Here is a 20,890-nt window from a genome sequence, read left to right on the forward strand (position 1 = left end):
TTTTGTTCTGTTTTACACCTATCTCTTTATTGATATTCCCTATTTGATAAAATATACCTTTCTTTGCTTCAAGCATGGTTCTCTTTAGTTTTGAGGAAATACTGGGTGGTACACTTTGGTCTTCTTGGCTTGCCTCTTCTTGTGTGGAAACTCCACCCTATGAGCAAGCTGTTAGGACAAGGGTGAATGGGGCCCAGTATTCTCTGCCTGCTGGGGTAGAGCCTCTTCCCTATGGGTGGAGTAAGGGCGCTCTAGATCTCTTGGCTGCTTTTGTCTGGAACAGAGCTTCTGCAAGATGGGGATGGGGATGGGGATGGGGATGGGGGTGGGGAGAGTAAGAAATGGTAGCAGTCTGCTCCTCTCCTGGAGAATTACAGCACTAGACTGGGAGCTGGGGAGGAGAGGGAGCTTGGTATTTTGGGCCAGACCTGCCTGGAATAGAGCTTCCATCTCACTGAGTTTGGTGGTAGGGGAAAATGGAGATAGAGCTCAAATGCAACAGACTCTCGCTGTTCTTACTCAGATTTAGAACATTTTTAGACTCTCGCTGTTCTTACTGAGATTTAGAACATTTTTCAGAATAAATCTTTGTGTTTGCTGTATGTACTTATGACAATTTACAGGCACTTAAATTGTTTTTTGAAATGTATTTTACCAGTTATGGTTGCTCCACTGAGAGTCTGCAGGGCTTCTCCTGCTGCCATTCTGAAAGTGCTTCCTGATTACTTTTTAAAGCAAATCCTACAAGCAATCAGGACCCTTTAAATAAGGCAATATATTCACACCTGAAATAGTTCTCTGCTGCCATCAGCTGTTCAGCATCACTATGCAGCAAACAGAATAAGTGGTTAATAGTTATTTAAAAATATGCCAGAAGTAAAGAGTATTTATAATTCATTTATGAGGGCAGTATGTTAAACCAGTAAATGCTACCTGACTTGTATAAAGTAAATAATGCTGCTTAAGTATTAGTCCTGGGAATAGTTTGTTGAATTTCTACTTCTAACTTAGTAGATTAAAAATACAACTTAGTAGATTAAAAATACAACTGTGAATGGTATAAAGATATAAGAATCACATTGTGATCAAATCAACCTCAAAAACAGGAAATCTAGACCTTTCCCAGAAAATTTAAGAACTCAAGAGTTTTCCTCAACTTACTATGATCTCCACATAGAAAATATCAAAGATGTCTTTCAAATGTGATACAACTGTATGAAACTCCAGAATATGAGCATTAGATGAACAATGTATTGAAACCAAGAGAATTTAGAAAACACATCTAAATCTGAAGTAAGGAGAAATCAAAAGACGATTTACAAATAGTTTTAACTGAGCTCTAATCATCATCAGAGTCTGAATCGTATTTCTTTCCTCGGATTGTTTTCTTTTCCAACTTTGTGAAGTTTGTTCCAAATTTCTTTTGGCTTTGAAATGGTGGCTCCATTAAATTTTCACTAAAAATAAAGCAAAATTGAAAATAATTTCATTCTATATGATTTAGTACAGTGGTATTCTAAATTACACAAAAACCCATCTTTTCTTTCTCACTATAATGTATGAATAGAGTAAAAGTTCTTATTAAAATGCTGGTGTTAGAGAAGAGACATAACCATATTAATGGTTAAGAGTTTTAAACCATAGTTTGTTCTGAATGTTTAGATCTATTTTACTTTATTTTTCCTTTCTTCATTAGTTACTAGTGAACACTTCAAGGGTGTGTCAACAGAATTTCTGACTGAAAAACATAGAATGAGGTGGGAATGTTTTGGTTTCCTCATCTCTGAATATGCTGAACCTGTATTAGATATCCTTTTCTCCTGAAAGAATAACTCAGGACAATGCTACTCTGTTGCTGATAGCTTAATACGACCCATTTGATCTTTTTTAACATCACTTAATTTTTAGATCTACCTACACCAACAAAACTTGTGGAATTGTTATTAACGTGGAATTGTTATGTAACTCCTTTCAGTGATGCTTGCAAAATAAATGATACAATTTCTTTTTAAAAAAATACCTGGGTGTGTGTGTGTGTGTGTGTGTGCATGTGTGCGCAAGGGTAGTTCAGTGGTAGAATTCTTGGCTCCCATGTGGGAGACCCGGGTTTGATTTCTGCCTCATGCACGTCCCAAGACAAATAAAAGAAACAAAAAAAAAGAAAAAGAAAAAATATCTGGGGGACTACTCTTAGCACCCCACTCTTTGAGGCTACTAGAAGAAATCATGGCCCCATAGAGAAATCGCTGAATCCAGGGAGAGTACAACATGAGCCCCTAAAATATCTTGTTTACACGAGAAAGTTAGTGCTCAAAAGAAATACCAGGAGATGTCAAAAGGACAGAGAGACAAGCCTGAAGGGGGCTCTAATGATTAAATCCTGGACAATTTGAGCTTCAAGGTAAATAATAATAGGACTAGACTATAATCCACTGAATAAAATAATCCACAGCCCATACTGATATAAAAAATATAAATGAAAAAATACACAAATGTGGGAAATGGACAAATTCTTACAATAGGTTAACGTATTGCTCAAAGTTATAATCACCAGAAGTGAGACAAACTGTTATCATATGCCTCCTAATATGATACACTGAAAAGGGTACAGTATCACTTCCAAAATATGCCTACCAAAAATGTACAATATGGATCTAAATTTGAGGAGACAAACCCAAATTGGGGGATATTATACAAAACTAGCTTTTATCTTGCAACATATTTTTTGGGTATAGAGGACATTGTTGGGACAATCGGTAAAATCTCAATAAGGTTTGTGGATTGGATAATAATGCTGTGCAATGTTACAGTTGTTTTAGTTATTGTCCTGTGGCTACATAATAAAATGTCCTATTTCTTAGGACACACAGAAGTATTGAGGAATAAAGGGAGAGCACATCTACAATTTCTACTCAAATGGTTCTGAAAAACTATGTATGTAGAAAGGGGATAAAGCACATATTATATGTTAAAGCACACATTATAAAAAGTTTAAATTTGGGAAATATGGGTGAAGGGTATATGGGAATTTCTTACACTACTTGAAACTTTCAAAAGCTTGAAATGATTTCAAAATAATTTTGTTAATATTTATATTTTGTTAATATTAAGGAAATAAAACTAAAGCTTCTAAAACCAATTCTACAACATAAGAATGGTTTAGGCAAGTCTAGAAGGAATTCTGAGAAAAAGTGGGGAAGTGTGGGGTGAAAAGAAGACAGAACTTTCTGCTTATTGAAAGGCATCATAACCCTGAACAATGATTGCGCACTGTGTTAGTTAGATTCAGTTGTCGACTTGGCCAGGTGAGCATACCTAGTCTTGTTGCTGCGGACATAAGCCAATGGTACGTGAACCTCATCTGTTGCTAATTACATCTGCAGTTGGCTAGGAGGCATGTCTGCTGCAATGAGTGACGTTTGACTTAATTGGCTGGTGCTTAAATGAGAGATTGCAAGGTAGCACTGCTAAGCAGCTCGGCATTCCTCATCTCAACACTTGCAGCTCAGCCCAGGCCTTTGGAGATGCAGAAAGAAGTCACCCCGTGGAAAGTTGTTGGAACCCAGGGGCCTGGAGAGAAGACCAGCAGAGACCATCCTGTGTCTTCCACGTAAGAAAGAACCTCAGTGGAAAGTTAGCTGCCTTTCCTCTGAAGAGCTAACAAAATAAATCCCTTTTATTAAAAGCCAATCCGTCTCTGGTGTGTTGCATTCTGGCGGCTAGCAAACCAGAACAGATTTGGTACCAGAGAGTGGGGTGCTGCTGCAGTTTGCAAATACCAGATCTGTTGGAACGGTGTTTTGGATGGCTAAGGGGAAGACTTTGGAGGAACTGTGAAGAGACTGATGGAGAAGTCCTGGAGAGTTTGAAGAGACTGTTGGTGTAAATGGAACGACTACCAATCTTGACAAAGGAGGACACAAAAGGGAAAAAAATGGAGTTTGCAGAGTGAGAACCATGGAAGCTCGGGTCTGAAGCCAAGAAGGAGAGTGGACCCACCCATATACATGGAGAGGGTGAGTTTACCCTGAAGGGCGAGGATGAGTCTCCCCTCTCATTGCAGTGGAAGAGTTGTGCAGCCTTGGGCCTTGGAAAAGGCATAGCACGCTCCTTGGGGGACTGGAAGAGCCTGGCTGCCACCACGTGGAGGGGTTGAGCGTGTGCCCCAGAAATGGCAGAGAGCCCAGGGGTGGTCCTGATGCCTGGAGAGAGTGGAGCCCAGAGTGGTCTCCTCGATGTTCCCCGAGGTTGATTTGGAAAGAGGCCTGCCACTGCATAGGCCCTTGGAAGGGGTGGGACTGCCACTTTCTATAGCCAAAGGATGAATGACTTTCAGACTTTGAAATCCCACGGCGCTTGCCCTGCAGGTTTTACATCTGTGTTTCTTCCAATTTCTCCCTATGGAAATGAAAATCTGGATCCTGTGAATATCTTCCTTTGCTTATTGGCTCCGGACTTGTTTTGAGATTCACAGGTCCACAGCAAGAGAATTTTTTACATCTGTGTAAGGTTATGCTTGAAGTTGCCAAGTTGACAAGGGGTGGACATGTGTTAGTTAGATTCAGTTGTCAACTTGGCCAGGTGAGCATACCTAGTCTTGTTGCTGCGGACATAAGCCAATGGTACGTGAATCTCATCTGTTGCTAATTACATCTGCAGTTGGCTAGGAGGCGTGTCTGCTGCAATGAGTGACCTTTGACTTAATTGGCTGGTGCTTAAATGAGAGATTGCAAGGTAGCACTGCTAAGCAGCTCGGCATTCCTCATCTCAGCACTTGCAGCTCAGCCCAGGCCTTTGGAGATGCAGAAAGAAGTCACCCCGTGGAAAGTTGTTGGAACCCAGGGGCCTGGAGAGAAGACCAGCAGAGACCATCCTGTGTCTTCCACGTAAGAAAGAACCTCAGTGGAAAGTTAGCTGCCTTTCCTCTGAAGAGCTAACAAAATAAATCCCTTTTATTAAAAGCCAATCTGTCTCTGGTGTGTTGCATTCTGGCAGCTAGTAAACCAGAACACGTACTTTCACCTACTATTTTTGCCAATTAAAAACGGGTACATGGAGAAAGAAACTAAATAACAAGCACAGGATCAGACAACTTTGGGGACCCTAAGAGAGAAATGATTCTCTCTCTACATTGCCATTTTTTAGTGTTGGAAGGCCCAAGAAGACATTTTTAAATGAGCTTGATTGTATATAATAAAATATATTATTTACTTGGGTCAAGTGTACCATACTATGTTATGTGACAACACACTGAATGATGCTACCATAACCACTCTCAAGAAATCAACTCAAAAACATTTCCCTCATTTCCCTTTATAATCTGCTCCTTCCATTCCTGACCCGTCTATTTGTCACTGTTCATAATACTTTATTATAAAATATGTTCAACATCCAAAATTATATATATATAGAATAATGTAAAAACTCAAAAAAAAACAAAACAAAAAACCCCCAACACCAATGGGTACAAAAGACAAGATGATATGCTGTGATTTGTGGAATCATAGACAAAGCTGTCTGGAGAAGTGGGCAGAGAGATGAATGAGAAATGAAGGAAGGATTTTAGCTTTGTTTTCAAACTAAGATTGTTCTCTACAGCAAGTAACTTAAGAATGGAAACCTTTTGTATTTTTCCTGAGTCTATAATTTAAACAAGAATATCTACATTAAAAAATCTAATGTTTTAAAATATAGCCCTTTTTGTAGTGAGATGTGATTTTAGTTTTTATTTTACAAACGAAAATCATTTGGTTCAAAATCAATTTATGTAATCTGGTTGAAACTGGAGAGACTAAATTCTGTGGTGTCATTTTGTGTTACCATACTACGAATTAGTTTCAACAGCTCCTGTTGGTTTAAAACTTTTATACTCCATAATTCAGTTTTATCTATAAATCTGTTTTTGCTCCCACTAATTCTTGTTGTAAAATCATGCTAATAACTTACACTTTAGGAAATATACTTTTCCTTTGTGAAAGTTTTTCTACATCTTAGCCAAAAAAGTCTTAATTTCACTATATAAACAAAGATATAAAATCCTCTCTAAAAATATCAATAATGAAGACATGAACTTAAATAATCCATGTTTTTCTAAAAGTTACCTGTAATTAAGAATATCAGAACAACCGAGCCTCCATTCTAAAGTTTCTGTGGTAAAGTCATCTGTATTTCCTAGATCAGTAAATCCAACAACATAATCTTGTGTTTTCCCATCTTTTACCAGTGCCAGTGTGGGAATGACTTTGATGCGCAGTCTCTCGCAAAGGAAAGGTGCTTTTTCCACGTTCAGCTTCAAAAATTTTGTCTCAATATGTTTCTTAGACAATATCACTAAATGTCTGTCCAGTATTTTACACCTGTAAGTAAAAACAAACAGAAATTCAAAAGTTTAAGCAATGAATTTCTTTTCTTTTCGGAAATAAATATCATGAGGATGCCTCTAACTGTATACGTTTTCTGTTTGAGTCTCATAATTTAGCAGCCAACCTGTGCTTGTATTAGATAACTTCATTTCCTTATCAAAGGTTAGCTGCCTGGTTATGAGGTTTTTCAAACTAGCATTCTACAAAGTCAGATTTGCCCTAATGATATTTGTAAAGAACAAAATATTAAAGTCAGTAAGGAATTCACAAGGTTGTCATGTTGGTGAACAGAAAATTAAGACTGTCATTTCCCTTATACATGTTTCCTGGTATTACACAGATAGCTTGAAGGGAGAAAACCGGGAACTTCACAGAACCCAGAAGAAATACTTAATAAGAAATGTACCCCTGGTGCCCTATTTGGAGGTCATTAAGAGAGACTGAATGGTCCTGCTGAGAAGGAAAGCTTTACGTCTGTGTACCTCTGTCAGTCAGAAGCACAGTAAGGTTAGTCTTCAAATAAATACAGCCATTATGATTCTAAAGAAATGAAAAATATCAATAGTAACTTTTAAGCCAATTTCTATTCAAGTAGAAACTGTGAGTGACATATTCTTTAAATTAAAATATTCTGTTTTAAAACTGTTTCAGCTTTTGTGAGACAGTGTTTCTATAATCTCTTAGACAAGTGGTTCTCAACTATCTGTTCATTATGATCAACTTTTAAAACATATAGGTAAGTCAAAATTCTCTGGGAGTTGAGTCAGGACACAGCAGGTGATTCTTTTGCCCAATAAAATTTGAGAACTACTGCCTTAGATACTTTAGAGTCCAAATGACTCATGGTCATTTTTACCAGTCAGCCTTTTGTGCTTGGCATGGTTTTCCTAAGTAGGCTTGGGTCCAGAGCAAATTTCTTATAACTTTAATGCTTCATCATTTTGCCCCTGGATGTGTCTTTTCATACATCACCCATAATGAGCTTTTAAGTAAGTGAAAAATTAACAAAGTTTTTGAATGAAGCTCAAAAAAAAAAAAGATTAACTCTTATCATTTGAGAAAAATGTTTCTGAAAATTTGTATCTAAATCATATACTTTAACAGGAGTAAGGGGCCTATTTTAAATAAGTCTATGACAGTAGCATTTGTCAATTAATGAATTTTAAAATTCCAGAAGTAGTAGTCATGGTGTAGTTAAAACAGCATTAGGCAGTGGCAGAGCTCTTGCCTGTCATGCTGGAAACCCGGGTTGGATTCCTGGTGCCTGCCCATGCAAAAACAAAAAAACAAAACAAAACAAAAAACCAGCATTAGGCTTAAAACTTGGGTTCAAATCCTTCTTTTATCATTCAGTAGCCCAGTGATATTAGGTGAGCCATTTAGGATTGTTGTGACTGTTTCCAAGAGAATATATATATATACACACATGTAAGTATCCAGCCTACTATATGCTAAGAGCTTTGGTATGTATATATAAAAATTAACTGAATGATATAAATTTTTTCTTCAGTTTTGTCTGAAGGTTAAGTACTGCAGGTGCTTCACTATTTATTCATCCATTCAGTATATTTACTGAACACCTAAAATGTGTCAAGCAGTGCTCTAGGACTAGGCACTTTGGGCACAATAGGCCCAATACAGGCAAACTCCTTGCATTCATAAAACAATCTAGTGGGGGAACACATGAGACGAGCAAGTGAACAAATATTACCAGTCTTACAGATCAATATATCACATCATCTATGCATCAGAGGCTGGTAGCTTAACGAATCTATGCCAGAAGGAGACAATTTAGGGTACTGCGAGGGGAGAGGGTTTCTTTGATATCCTTCTCCCACTTCTCTTCAGAGGGGATTTCACTATCTTAATGTTTTCTTTCATTTTTATTCTCTTAGTCAATCAATTCCAGCCAATCAATTTCTGAGAGGTGTTAACCAAAAACCAAGCTGTTGGGTGATATGGCCAAGACAGAGGCCAGGCAAGCTACATAAATGAGAAAGAGGGCAGCACTGAGACAACAGAGAGTGATGGAGACTCCACAATGGAGTGTATTTTCCATCTGAGTGTGGTAGCTGCTATTCCAAACTAACCAATAGCTATCGTATGTATTCCAGGTCTGCTACTGCCAACATTTTTTATTTTTAAAGAAAACTCAGAAACATAGATTCATTTAAAAAACAGGATCTCTCCCAATTTTTAAATGTTGGCAACTAATTAAATTTGTGGGTCGAAAAAAATGCAAAGGCCTGAATTAGCTGAGTTGAGAATAGCCCCTTCTGGGGGTATTTTCATTTTACAAGGGGCCTTTCTTTTTAGAAGGGTTTGCAGAATATGGCTAGTCTAAGAGAAATCACTTTCTTTCCCTTCCAGCCAAGCTGGGAAGTCCCAACTCTGCTTCTTGTGTGTGGTTTAATCAACAGAGGCTCCCCCATCAAAGCTGCCAGCAGAGAGGAATGAATGAACCCAACTATGAAACATTTTTGGCCCCATTCTCACCATCTTGGTTGTATTAGAACAGTATGAAAAACAAAGCAGAAATAATTCGGCACTGATAATTACTCTAAGTATACATTTCTAAGATGTTTTTGAGTTAGTTAATGAAAATATAATTCAGAAAATGTAAGCCATTTATATGGGAATATTTCTGACTTTCAGTAATATTCATTTATACCTTTACATGTCAACGGTCTTCAAATTTACCTTTAAAACAACTGCTTAAACAAAGTACTGATTTCCAACACAATGAAGCATACTTGGGAAGGCTTGCCTTTTATTTTTCTTAATTTTTCTATTAAATCATTATATATCTATCCAAACATCTTATCACTGATACTATCCAAATCACTGATAGTAGGGAAATTACCTGAATGTGGAGTCTCTGTAGAAATGGCAGACCACTTTTTTACTCTCCTTGACTTCTTGGAAAAAATCTCTCTCACTAGGGATTTCTCTGTATTCCCCATGCCCTTTAGAAAGCCATTCCTGATTTGGAAAGGATGGACATATTATACATTTGAAGTATCTCTTTCAGTTTCACTATACATTTTAAATGTCCAAATCACCATAATATTTTATAACGAAGTTGGTTTTATCTTGCAGAAAAATGAACTTCTTTTAGCTGTCTGCTTTCCTATGTTCTTTTGGAACTTTCCTATGTTCCAAAAGTTAATGCAAAAATACAGCCTATGGGCAGTGTTTGTCTCCACAGCATGGCTTGGATTTAAGACAAGTATTTGGTTTGGTAACTTAAAACATGTTTTCTCAGAACTTCCTAAATAAAAATTTAGATCCAAGGTACTACTAATGTAAATGTCCATTTAATTTTTTAGCATTCAAACTACTGACAGCAGAAATATTTGATCCAGGTTACTAGAAAATTTTAAAACATAAGGCTTATGAGATAAAGCCAACCTTAGGGGGAGGCATATATTACTCAGCTCTGAAGCTTGGGAAGCTTGTTTTTGAGAGGCAGTACCTCTTCTACACTGCCACTGATAGGCAATGTTCTAGGAAGAAAGACTTGCCCACTCACATGGCGTCCAGAAACAAAGAACATCCAAGAAATCTAACACAATTTCCCCATCTAAACAAGAATCTTTCTTAGTCATGCCTGACAGACTTTTCAGATTTCTGGACCTCTACTGTGACAGGAAGTTTATTACCAATATGGAAGCTCATTTCCTAGGCAACTGGTTTTAATAAAAATGATCAAAAGGACTTGCAAGCAGAAGGCATAGGTCTGAATACCTGTTCTCACATTTATTAGGTAATGAATTTTAATTATTTCTCTGAGCCTCAGTTTCATCATATGTAAACTGGGGATGATAAAGTAACTATTTCACTGGGTTACTGTGAAAATGAAAACGGGATGATTTACATGAAAATGCCTATAATGGAGTCTGGCATACGTGTTTAAACAACATTCGTGAACATATACTCTCTAATTTTTAGAAAGGTCTTCTCACACTGAACTGCAATATATCTCTAACTTTGGTCTATAGATCCCAGGTGAGACATAAGATTAGAGAGAAAAGTTTATTCTTTCATGTCAGCCCTTCAAATCTCATTGAAGTTTTCCCTTTTCCAGATTGAACATTTCTAGTTCCTTTTGACTGTTTCTCACATGAAGAGATTTCCAGACATTTTACTCTTCTGGTTGTATTCCTCTAAACATACTCTAATCTTGTCCATGTTCATTTAAAATGTGGCAGAGATCTGTCTGCATCACTCCAGAAGTACCATCTCCTCCCCTCCTCTGGACTTCAGCTAACATGGCCCAGTTTGCACTCACAGTTTTGATATTCATTTCACAATGACTTATACTGAGTTAATTACTCACAAGGGGACCTGATATTTTCTCTTTGTGATAGTTCTATGGTAAAGCTTCTATAAACAGCTTAAACTCTCAAATGCAATTTCTTGACATGTGACATTGCATGATTCCTTTCTTAATTAAAAATATGCTCTTTTTTAAAAAAAAGTATTTCTTTTAATAATAGGGTAGTATATGGGAACCCCGTATTTTGTGCATATTTTTTCTGTAAGCATACAACTATGAGTCTGTTCTATACACTCTAGGAGAACAACAGGGATAGAGCTGTGGCTATTTTTCTTGGTGCCCAGCATGCATTCCCTTGAATAAAGAGATCACATATAAATGTTACACTGGAAATGTTTGAAATAATTTCTTCAACATGAATTGCCCCATAGCTCTTATCTCATGCACCATTCCTACACTGAAGCTAGCTAAATTATGACAGACATTAGTTCTACCTGAAATGGAAACTGCCGACTCCTAGTGTTCTCAGTGCTCTTCCTGATTTACTCTCTCCTCAACCAAACAAATCTGAGCTCAGAAAATGATCTTGGGTAGGAAACTTCTCTTTCACTCAACTGTGGTTTAATAAATTGACTAGATTAATTTTTGAATGTGTCTTTAGAACTTTTTTCTTTTTTTTAGCAAATTTTTAATAGCAGTAGGTACTTTCAATTCAAAGACCCTAAAAAAGAGGACCGAATTTAACTGCTGCAGCACATGTATATATAATTTTTAGGAGCATACTGTTATAGCAATTTCAGAAAGCAGGGCAGAGAGGTTACTTGTTTTTGCTGTTGAGCTTTCCTTAGTGCTTCAAGTCTCTTTTCTTTGAGGCGTTCCAATTCATCCTCATCCATCTGATCCAGTTTCTGAATTTCAGAATCCAGATGTTCTTCCACTAGTTTGGTAGTCTGAAGCAACTGATTCTCCAGGACTTTTGAAAGCATGCCAACAGATGCATCGCCTTCCATTCTTCTTCTAAATGGTACAATTCAGCCCTGGGGCTGGGAAGATTTACAAAATTAGAAAAAAATAATATAAATACACAAAGTCTTCTCTCCCATTCTCAAAAATTCTAGCAAGCATATATATACTTGTACTGCAGAGTATTCTGCTGACACCCATACACATCAGGTTAAACTTAAGAATTTTAAATTAAAATTTTTAATACGTTACAGTCATATAATCAAAAAACTACTTATAGCAAAATTTAGGATCTTCTGACTTAATTTGTGTTTTGCTATACTAAAGCAAATACAAGGGTGGGCCATGGCAGGTCAGTGGCAGAGTTCTCGTTCCTGGTGCCTACCCATGGCAAAAAAAAAGGCAAATGCTAGTATTCAAGACAATCACCAGACCAGAGAGAAATTAATAGCTGGAATTATAGCTAGTGGTATTTACTGACAATCAGTTTTCCTTACCAAAGGAAAAGGAAAGTAAAGCAGAAATCACTGTGAAATAACATATTTGTACTGAGGTTTACACATTCCCAGGCATACCAATTTGATTCAACACAGCACAGAGTCGAGCAAAATGGAGAGTTTTTTATGGTCTCTACCCAAACGAATTTAGTTTCTTTACCTCCTAGAAGATCTCATTACAATGCGTGTTATTTCCATTTCTATTTTCCCCTTACCTAACACAATCTATGAGGCCGCAAAAACTGATAGAGGTATTGATTTACTGACACTCAGTGTTCTTAACTTTGATGTAAAACAATACAGCACTACAGATATTAAAAAAAACTGATTTTCCATTGTTAGTCCTCTGGGTAAAATAGTAAAAAAATTTGTCTGCTTCCAACAATTAATTCAGATTAGAAAGGAAGATCTCAAATATTTTAAGAGAAATGTTATTTTCTACCAGTAACAATGTTATTTAGTTGAATTCCTGGGCTAACTGCCATGAAGATAGGTTTTACAATTTGCCTATCAAAGCAGGAGTTCGTGCAAACTGATACATTTGTAAACTTGATTGAAGCACCATAAAAAATGTGAATAAACCGAACTCACTCAACCTCTGACAGAGAGCCTGGCCTACAGAGACGCCTTAAATTTTGTTAAACTGAAGAGAAATACTGTCCTTGCAAACTTTACTTGTAATTTTCTTTTTCCTTACAGGAAAAGCAGATGAAAAATACACTTGAATTCATCTCTGTATCCCCAGAGCTACTTGTACAGGGCCTGGAACATAGTAGATGCTCAATAACTATTTAATGTTGAATGGACAAGTGCCTAGCTTCTGCTCAAACTGTCACAAATATCAAGTTAGAAAACCAATTTGAAAGCGTCCCATAAATGCTATAAAATTGAAAAGGAGCTGTTTCAAATACAAGAAAAGAATTCCACTCACACACACACACACACACACACACACACACACACACACACACACTTCCGAAGAAAACCGTCAGTCACACTGCAACGCTGGAGCTGATCTAGATGAGCCAGAAGATTGTATGAAGGCGCTGATTTGCACATCAGAACCTGTTCTTACTCGGGGCATGGCGCACACTCATCCCTGGAGTTTCACAGGATGAGCCCAGAATTTAATTCTGGGATAACTAGGAACAGAGACGATTAACAAGAGCTGTTCTGGAGGCAGGTGGCGGTGGTCGCCGCACTCAGAAAGAGGAGGTCAAAGGAGACGGCGTAGCGGTCGCGTTAACTTCATTCTTCACCAACCTCCGCTTCTTCCCTTTTTTACGCTCAAAAGGAGGAGGGTGGGAAGCAACACCGCGAGTCTTCCAATGACCTAACCATTTCCTTGACTCCCGTGGGTACCTCCAAAACAACAAAGGGGCCTCACTCACAAATGCACGCCAGGCCCCACGGGCCGGACCCAGGCACAGCCCTCAGCACTTCAACTGTGCCCCGGCGCACGCGCCAAAACCTCCGCGGCCGCCCCGATCCCCGCGTCCGGCCGCGCCCCTCCCCCGCGCCGGCCGGATGTTGGACGGTGATGCGTCCGTCAGCGTCGGGACGCGGTGGCGGGTTTCCCACGCCACTCCCCGCCTCACCTGAGCTCTCGGTAATACCTGAGGCGGGACGGAGCAGCCGCTTCGGAAAAGGGTCCCTGCCGGGATTCACCCTCGCACACCGAGGGGGTGGCTGCAAGCCGGCCGGCGCCCCCTCCTCCTCATTGGCTGTAGCCCTCTCGCGATACATCCTGAAACGCCCGAGGCGGCAGAGCGGGCGGAGAGCGCCTTTGCGCATGCGCGCCCTTCCCAGCCTGTTTGCTGCTTTTCGCCTGGGTCCAAGGAAAGGCGTGCTGACGAGGCTGTCTGCTGTGCGCCCCGTAGCCGCCGGGTCCCCAACCCTGAGTGTCCGACCTCACGCCCTGCCCAAGTACTCATTATAGCACTACGTCAGAAATGAGGTAGTCTCGATCTTGCTCAAGAGTGAGCCTCAAAGTTCGTTTCCATTCAGTTTATTGAACAGTGGAGGCATCACTTAGGTGGCGCAATATGACTTGCACCTACATAACCCTGTGGTACAGCAGCCCAGATCGGGTCACGGAACGTTCCTTCGTGACTTCCCTACCACGAGAACTTGCTTTGCATATAAAGATCGAAACCTTTCTCGGGGTAAATTGGTGGGCACGTCCTCGCCTCATGATTTCTTTAGTGACTGCGTATTTCCTAACCAATGGGCATTGGAAGCGGCCCCGATTTTGGGCTGGAATTTCGTATCCCTCGGGAACATCCAGAGCCCATTCTCGGCTCCTTCGAGGAGGGTGAAAGGTGGAAGAGAAGCCCGAAGTCCTCCTCTGAACCGAGTGCTAAATCCCGGTGGCTTTTCCCGAGGAGCGAGGGCTGACGCGGGACTGACAGCCTCATTATCCGGCCCGCGGTTCTAGAACCCGAGGCATCGACGGGCAGGGGGCGCGCGGACTCCCGGCGGTCCGGCGGCCAACTGGAGACGCTCTACCCCGAGCGCCACTCTCGATGAGCCGCGCGCTGCGTCCCCACGCCGAAGCGGCGGGGCGACGCGCATGCGCATTGGGCACTCACACCATATGTGCCCTGTCCCAGTGCGCGGGTCTGTGGAGAGCCGGGTGCGAGGGGCGGCAGCTTCGCGGGGACGAAGCTGAGTGGACACCAGAGTCGGCCGGGGCGCAGTGGGTCCGCGAGAAACCGGATAAAGGGGGCAAGGCCACGAGCGTCGCTGACACGCGATGGGGAAGAAGCAGAAAAACAAGAGTGAAGACAGGTAGCCACTGTCTGGGTCGGTACGGCGGCGGCCCCCGCGGCTGACTGGGACTCGCGAGTCCCGCCGGAGGTGGGGGTGGGGGCTGGGTGCGGGCGTGGGACTCGCGGCGAGACTCTCGTGGGGCGTCGGGCCTGGGCCCAGCGTGGGCGGCGCGGGTCCCGGACGGGCGCGGAGGGCCTCGACGGCGGGCTGGTCTTCCCCGCCCGGTCTCTGCCCCACCTGCCCTCGCCCGGCCTGGGGAGAGGGGTCCCCAGCAGGCGCCGCTTGGCCTTCGGAAAGGGGCAGTCGTTTGGGGGTTCCCAGCCGCGCGGGGAGGGTCTCGGGCGACCGGGCCAACCTGGCTCGGGCGGGCGGGAGTTACTTTTGCGGAGCTGCTTCTGGAAAGGATGTGAGCTCCTTCCTTCTCCACAGCGCGGGCCGGGAAGAATTCTGGTTAAGCCTTTGTACCTGTGAATACTTGGATGGGAAGGGACTCCCAAGCTGTTATATGTGCCTCCGAGTTTTTCGGCACTGTGAGTTGTCAAGAATGTCGGCGTTAGAGAGGCGTTTATCAGCCTACTCTTTCTTAACTTCATCTAATTTGGGTATAGTTATCAATTATCTCAGGGCTGATTGTCCAAACTCCGTGCTTTTCGCTTTCCTTCTTCCGGCCTGTCTTTTGGTCGTTTCTTTGCTCTCTAGCACCTCCCCTAAGAGAGGAGGAGTAGATGAACTAGACCAACCAGGGTCGTTCCTTTCTAACCACATGAAGGCTTTTTTGGAGGAGGGAGTGTAAGGGGAGTACGTAGAATTACTTAACCAGGAGAATCTTAAAACATCTATGTCACATTCGACTGAGTCCTTGAACCCTTTTCTTTGAAAGAGTTTACTTCGTGGGAATGAACAACATCTGGTACTTTTCCCCTTTGTACCCTATCTATCAAACAGTTCAGATACAAGAGGGAGAGAAGGTAAAAGAAAATAATCCCAATAGTTGATCATTCTGACTCAAAATAGATATGTGGCATGAAGCTCAGATAAGTACTAATTATAAGTTGGAGTTCTAGATTGTTTCTTCACTTGGCACTCATCTAGCTAATGAGTGGAATTAAAGACACTAAAGTGAATTTTGTAACTCAGTTATAGATTTATTGGAGAAAATTAATTTGGTTTGGAGAATAGACTTATTGATAATCAAACCTGATGAATAAGAAACAGTAGCCAGAAACACAGTTTCTGTAGTTTTGATGCGGTTTTTTTTTGACGCATAAGATTGTTTTTCCCTTACTGAGAGATATTTTCAAATAAACACACAAAAATGTACATATTACCCAACTTCAAGCATTGTTAGTACATAACCAACCTTGTTTCATATACCTGCTGGGTATTTTGCAGTTCTCAGTATCTTTTCATCTGTAGATTTTTCAGGTGTATCTGAAAGATAAAGTAAAGTTAAAAAAAACATGAAACAAAGTCAGTCTCATCAAGCCTTAGGATTACAAACATGATTTCTTAAATATCGTCAAATATTTATTCAATAATTTCCCACAATTTTGTGTGTGTATGTGTGTGTGTATAAATATATATATATATTATTATTATTTTTGCATGGGCAGGCACTGGGAATTGAACCTGGGTCTCTGGTGTGGCAGGTGAGAACTCTGTGTGTGTATGTATTTTAATTGGTTTGGATCAGGATTACAGAAGTTAGTGGCATAAAAAGTGCATATATGTTATTCTACTTTCCAGAATTTTTTTATTTATTATGCCTTTTCATAGTGGAAAAAAGATGTTATTCTTGTTTGTATATTTTTAGAGAAAAGGTAGTGTTTCTTAATGATTCGTTGGTTTTCATAGGTGGTGTAAATCTTTTTTTAACTTTTTTTTTGTATTAACATATATACAAAGTAAAGAAAGAAAAAGCAGTAGTTTTCAAAGTACTCTTCAACAAGTAGTTACAGGACAGATCACAGAGTTTGTCACGTGCTACCATACCTTCATCTCGGATTTTTGCTTCTAGCTGCTCCAGAACATTGGAGGCTAGAAGGAATAAATACTTTCTTATCATCACAATTGGCTTTTTTTTTTCTTGTTCGTGAAAAATGACATATATACAAAATAGCAATAAATTTCAAAGCACAGAGCAATAATTAGTTGTAGAACACATTTCACAGTTTGGTATGGGTTGCCTTTCCACAATTTTAGGTTTTTACTTTTAACTGTTCTAAGATATTGAAGACTAAAGAAATACCGATATAATGATTCAGCAGTCTGCTCGTTTATTAAACCCTACTTCTCTTTATAACTCCACCATTCCCTTTGATCTTTGTCACTCTTTAGGGATATTTGGGCTATGCCCATTCTACCTTTTTCATGGTGTAAAGTTTTAATTGCAGGCACTGTAGCCGGTATCAAGTGGTTGATTTGATAGTGGAGAAGGAATACTACTTCCCCCTTCATCCGCAGCACACATGCTAATCTCTAGTCTTTATTTTTTTGGCTCATGTTGAAGGGAAAGTAGTGGCAATGTAATTGAAAAACATACATATTTTTTCATATGCCAATATGAAGATTGTATTTTTCTCCCCTCCCTTCCCTTCCCAGAATTCTTTGCTTCCTTTTCCTTTCCAGAATTCTTTGCTTGAGTGGCTTTCAAATTGTATCTAAGAAATTGTAGGATTTTGCAGAGGGGCCCCTTTGACCAGAACGGCTTGGCTTTTTTATTTTGGCACTCTACGGAAAATATTTTGGGGAGATGGGGAGAAAGTTCCACTGTTTTCCAAATCAGTTTGCTTTTACTTCGTGTAGTTAAATGATATTTGTAAAAGAAACAAGAATGCAACATGGAAAACAAGTTTAGAAGGAGAAAGTCCTATTTTAGGATTTATCTTGCTTGCATGAAATGGGATGTTCTATCTGGTTTTACTATCTTTCATGAAGATCCTCACTTTAAAGGTTTTACTGTCATTCTTAGTTGCCTTCTCTCATGTGATCCTATGCCAACTGTTTCTGGTCAGGTTGAACTGTGTGTGAAATGAACGGCTGCTTATTAGTTATCAAGATAAAGCATTGAGGGCGGGCCATGGTGGCTCAGCAGGCAAGAATGCTTGCCTGCCATGCCAGAGGACCTGGGTTCGATTCCCGGTACCTGCCCAGGTAAAGAAAAAAAACAAGAGAGAGATAAAGCTTTGAGCCACATCTCAGTTTTTGGAAAGAAAATAAAGTACTCAGCTGTTCTTAATCCTATAGCCTTGTATTTAAAAAAAATTTTTTTTATTGAGATATCTTCATATGCTGTATAGTTCATCCAAAGTGTACAATCAATGGTATAGCCTTGTATTTAATTAATCCTTTTATTAAATTTCTTGGCCATACAGTGTTCATTTAAAATTAGATTTTATTATTAAATCTGAGTATCTAATTTATCAGTACAGTATGTGTTTTATTATATCAGTGACTGACTTTTGTTTAAAAACCAAGTTTCAGAATTATGATCCGGTTTGTAATACAGTGTTCAGCAAATTTTCCTGCCTTTTTTTCAGGTGACTAGAGAAACTCTGAGACTAGGGATAGGGTTCATTATGTACAAATCAAACAGAATATAAGGCAATATTTCATTCTTTCCTAAAACCTTTCCAATCCTCAGTGTACATATGGGACCTTCTGTGCTCTAGTGATGTCCTACTATTTCCATTTACATATTACGGTGAATGCTTTGACTGATGTTAGAGGATCTGGATTATCTAGTTTTCACAATTAGTCTGTAACTCTTTATTCTTATCCTTGCTTCTTTTTAAGGATCGCTTTCAGGTGATAACTAAGGTAGATTTCTCAGGTTATAAGGAACGTGAGTATGTTGTCTAGTATGGAGGAAAGGAAGATAATTATTTCAGCTATCCCACAGTCACATCTCATGGAGGTGGGAATGTCATTCATAATTAGAAGGGCTTTCAGGGTTCAGCGGAGTTCTCTAGTTCCTTTATATCAGGTTAGTTTTTGTTGTGGTTCCCTACACCAGTTGTGAGCTAGTATAATGACTCCTCTCTTCTTTCTCTGCTTTTAACTGTGGGTAATTCTCCTGTCATTACTGATGAACTTCTCCATCCTTTCATGAGAGTTCTGACTATCACATAGACAGTTGCCTAGCCATAGGTCAACTGCTCATCATGATCAGGCATGATTGGCATAACATGCGTTAGAAAGTATGGCATTCTACTTAAGGAACTTGTCCTAGAGAGAGAACAGACCAACTAAGCAAATAGTCTAGTCCCATGTGCCAGTTTGAAATGTTATGTATTCCAGAAAAACCATTTTTTAGTCATCCAATATTGTGGAGGCAGGGACAGTCATCTTTTAATCTTGATTCAGTATCATAGGGTAGAAACTTTTGTTTAGGTTATCTCCATAGAGATGTGACATGCCCAATTGTGAGTGTGGCCTTTTGATTAAATGGAAATGTGACTTTGCCCACTCAAGGTGGGTCTTGATTAGTTTACTGAAATCCTTTAAAGGGGAAAACATTTTGAAGAAACCCCAAATGCAGATGTGGATGCTTGGAGAAAAGTTGCTTCAGAGCTGACAGAGATACGAATGTTTGGAGATGCCTGGAGTGTTGACAGAGCAGATGCCTAGACACAGGCAGAGTCCAGCAGACATTACAATGTGCCTTCCCTCCCGTGAGATGTTAAACAAGCTAGAACCCAGAGTAGTGTCCCAGAGGAGCTAAATGTAGACCCACAGAAACTTAGAGAGGAAATCGCTGGCATATGAAGGTGGAAGCAGTGGAACCAGGAACAAAGACCAGCAGATGCCAGCCTGATTGAGGTATTCCAGATGGCATCAGCATTTCTTGAGTAAAGGTAACCTCTTATTGGTGCCTTAATTTAAACATTTTCATGGCTTTAGTGCTGTAAACTTGTAATGATTAAATTCCCATTTTAAAAACCATTCTTTTTCTGGTGTAGTGCATTCCAACAGATGTAGCAAACTAATACAGATTTTGGTACCAGAGAAGTGGGGTGCTGTGGTTTGCAAATACCAAACATTTTGGAATGGCTTTTTGAATGGATAAGTTGAAAATTCTGGAAGAACTGTGAGGATCTTGATAGAGAAGGGGCAGAATGCTCTGAAGAGACTGTTGGTAGAAATGTGGACTCTAAAGATACCCCCCACGAGGCTTTAGAGAGAAATGATACGTGTCGTTGCAAATTGGGAGCAAAGTGTTGTTTGTGGATGGAAGGCAGAATTTGAGAGCGATGATCTTGGATATTTAGGAGAAGAAATTTCCAACTAAATGTGGAAAATGCGAAAGTAAGGAGATAATTTGAGAACAGAACTCTTGGGTACAAAGAAAACGGAAATTGATGGTCTGGGAAATTCTGGGGTTCCAGAAAGTAAGACCCCTGTGAATAGGGCTTCACGTGAAGCAGTCCACTATTACATTAGAAGTGAGGACTTGAGATGGAGTTATCCAGAAAGGATGTGTGGAAAGTTCTATTGTCTGATGGTTATGATCCCTGCATACCACATAGAAAACCGACGAGTTTTGCGGAATCTGTATAAATGGAACCACTGCCAGTCTGGACTAAAAGGGACAGAAAAGGAAAAAGTTGAAGGAAAAATGACTTCAGAGGCAGAACCATGGAAGCTAAGGTCTGGAGCAAATCTCAGGCCAGGAGAATGTACCTACCTATACACATAGAGAGGGTGAGTTTGCCCTGGAAGCAGAGAGCAGGTCTTTCACTTTGTTACTCAGGAACAGTTGTGCTGTCCCTTGCCTCCGAGACAGTGAATTGTATAAACCAGGGATTGTGGGTAGCCTGGCTGCCACCCATTGTTCTGGAGAGGTTGTGCATGTGCTCTGGAGATGACAGAGATCCCAGGTGTTGAGAGGGTAGAACTGAGGGAAAGGTAGTGTCCCCCCCCCCCATGTGCCCTAGTGTTGCAACTCACTGCAGTGTTTAGAGAGAGAACCAGGCCACTGCCTAGGCCCTTGGAAAGGATGAGACTGTGGCTTTCTA

General features: G+C 40.2%; 2 protein-coding genes and 1 long non-coding RNA gene across 10 annotated transcripts in view; 2 read left to right on the plus strand and 1 right to left on the minus strand.

The window, feature by feature from the left end:
• Window positions 1-8,928, plus strand: part of LOC143660648 (uncharacterized) — a 45,859-nt gene extending 36,931 nt beyond the window's left edge. Inside the window, exons 4-5 of one of the 4 annotated variants that reach the window (XR_013164159.1) lie at window positions 6,703-6,869; window positions 8,733-8,928. This is a non-coding gene — a long non-coding RNA (uncharacterized LOC143660648). Of the gene's footprint in view, window positions 1-6,223; window positions 6,422-6,702; window positions 6,965-8,732 lie in introns of those variants that run through there. The other 3 variants (XR_013164158.1, XR_013164162.1, XR_013164157.1) reach the window with 3 other exon arrangements.
• Window positions 633-13,848, minus strand: TXNDC9 (thioredoxin domain containing 9). 4 transcript variants are annotated; one of them, XM_077133874.1, is made up of 5 exons: window positions 13,718-13,848; window positions 11,463-11,684; window positions 9,226-9,344; window positions 6,102-6,356; window positions 633-1,457 (listed from the first exon to the last, which is right to left on the minus strand). In XM_077133874.1, the coding sequence occupies exons 2-5, from the start codon at window positions 11,649-11,651 to the stop codon at window positions 1,340-1,342; spliced, it is 681 nt and encodes a 226-aa protein (XP_076989989.1). In that variant the 5' UTR covers window positions 11,652-11,684; window positions 13,718-13,848; the 3' UTR covers window positions 633-1,339. The 4 variants fall into 4 exon arrangements, with proteins under 4 accessions (XP_076989989.1, XP_076989988.1, XP_076989991.1 ...); XM_077133873.1 differs by having other exon boundaries at window positions 13,700-13,842; XM_077133876.1 differs by lacking the exon at window positions 13,718-13,848 and adding an exon at window positions 13,493-13,604.
• An 815-nt stretch (window positions 13,849-14,663) lies between these two features.
• Window positions 14,664-20,890, plus strand: part of EIF5B (eukaryotic translation initiation factor 5B) — a 141,295-nt gene continuing 135,068 nt past the window's right edge. For both annotated transcript variants that reach the window (XM_077133869.1, XM_077133870.1), the window contains exon 1: window positions 14,664-14,891. In XM_077133869.1, the coding sequence (XP_076989984.1) occupies window positions 14,857-14,891 (35 nt within the window). In that variant the 5' untranslated portion in view covers window positions 14,664-14,856. The remainder of the gene's footprint in view (window positions 14,892-20,890) is intronic.

Source organism: Tamandua tetradactyla, chromosome 17 (genome assembly GCF_023851605.1).
Source record: "Tamandua tetradactyla isolate mTamTet1 chromosome 17, mTamTet1.pri, whole genome shotgun sequence".
Lineage (NCBI taxonomy): Eukaryota > Metazoa > Chordata > Mammalia > Pilosa > Myrmecophagidae > Tamandua > Tamandua tetradactyla.

What these genes read in the sequence shown, in the direction of transcription:
- TXNDC9 (XM_077133874.1), bottom strand. Translation starts at nt 11,651, where the DNA reads ATGGAAGGCGATGCATCTGTTGGCATGCTTTCAAAAGTCCTGGAGAAT. An exon ending in TACAGAGACTCCACATTCAG is followed by an intron (nt 6,357 to 9,225) that starts GTAATTTCCCTA and finishes TTTTACTTACAG; the next exon opens with GTGTAAAATACTGGACAGAC. An exon ending in TCTGATATTCTTAATTACAG is followed by an intron (nt 1,458 to 6,101) that starts GTAACTTTTAGA and finishes CTTTATTTTTAG; the next exon opens with TGAAAATTTAATGGAGCCAC.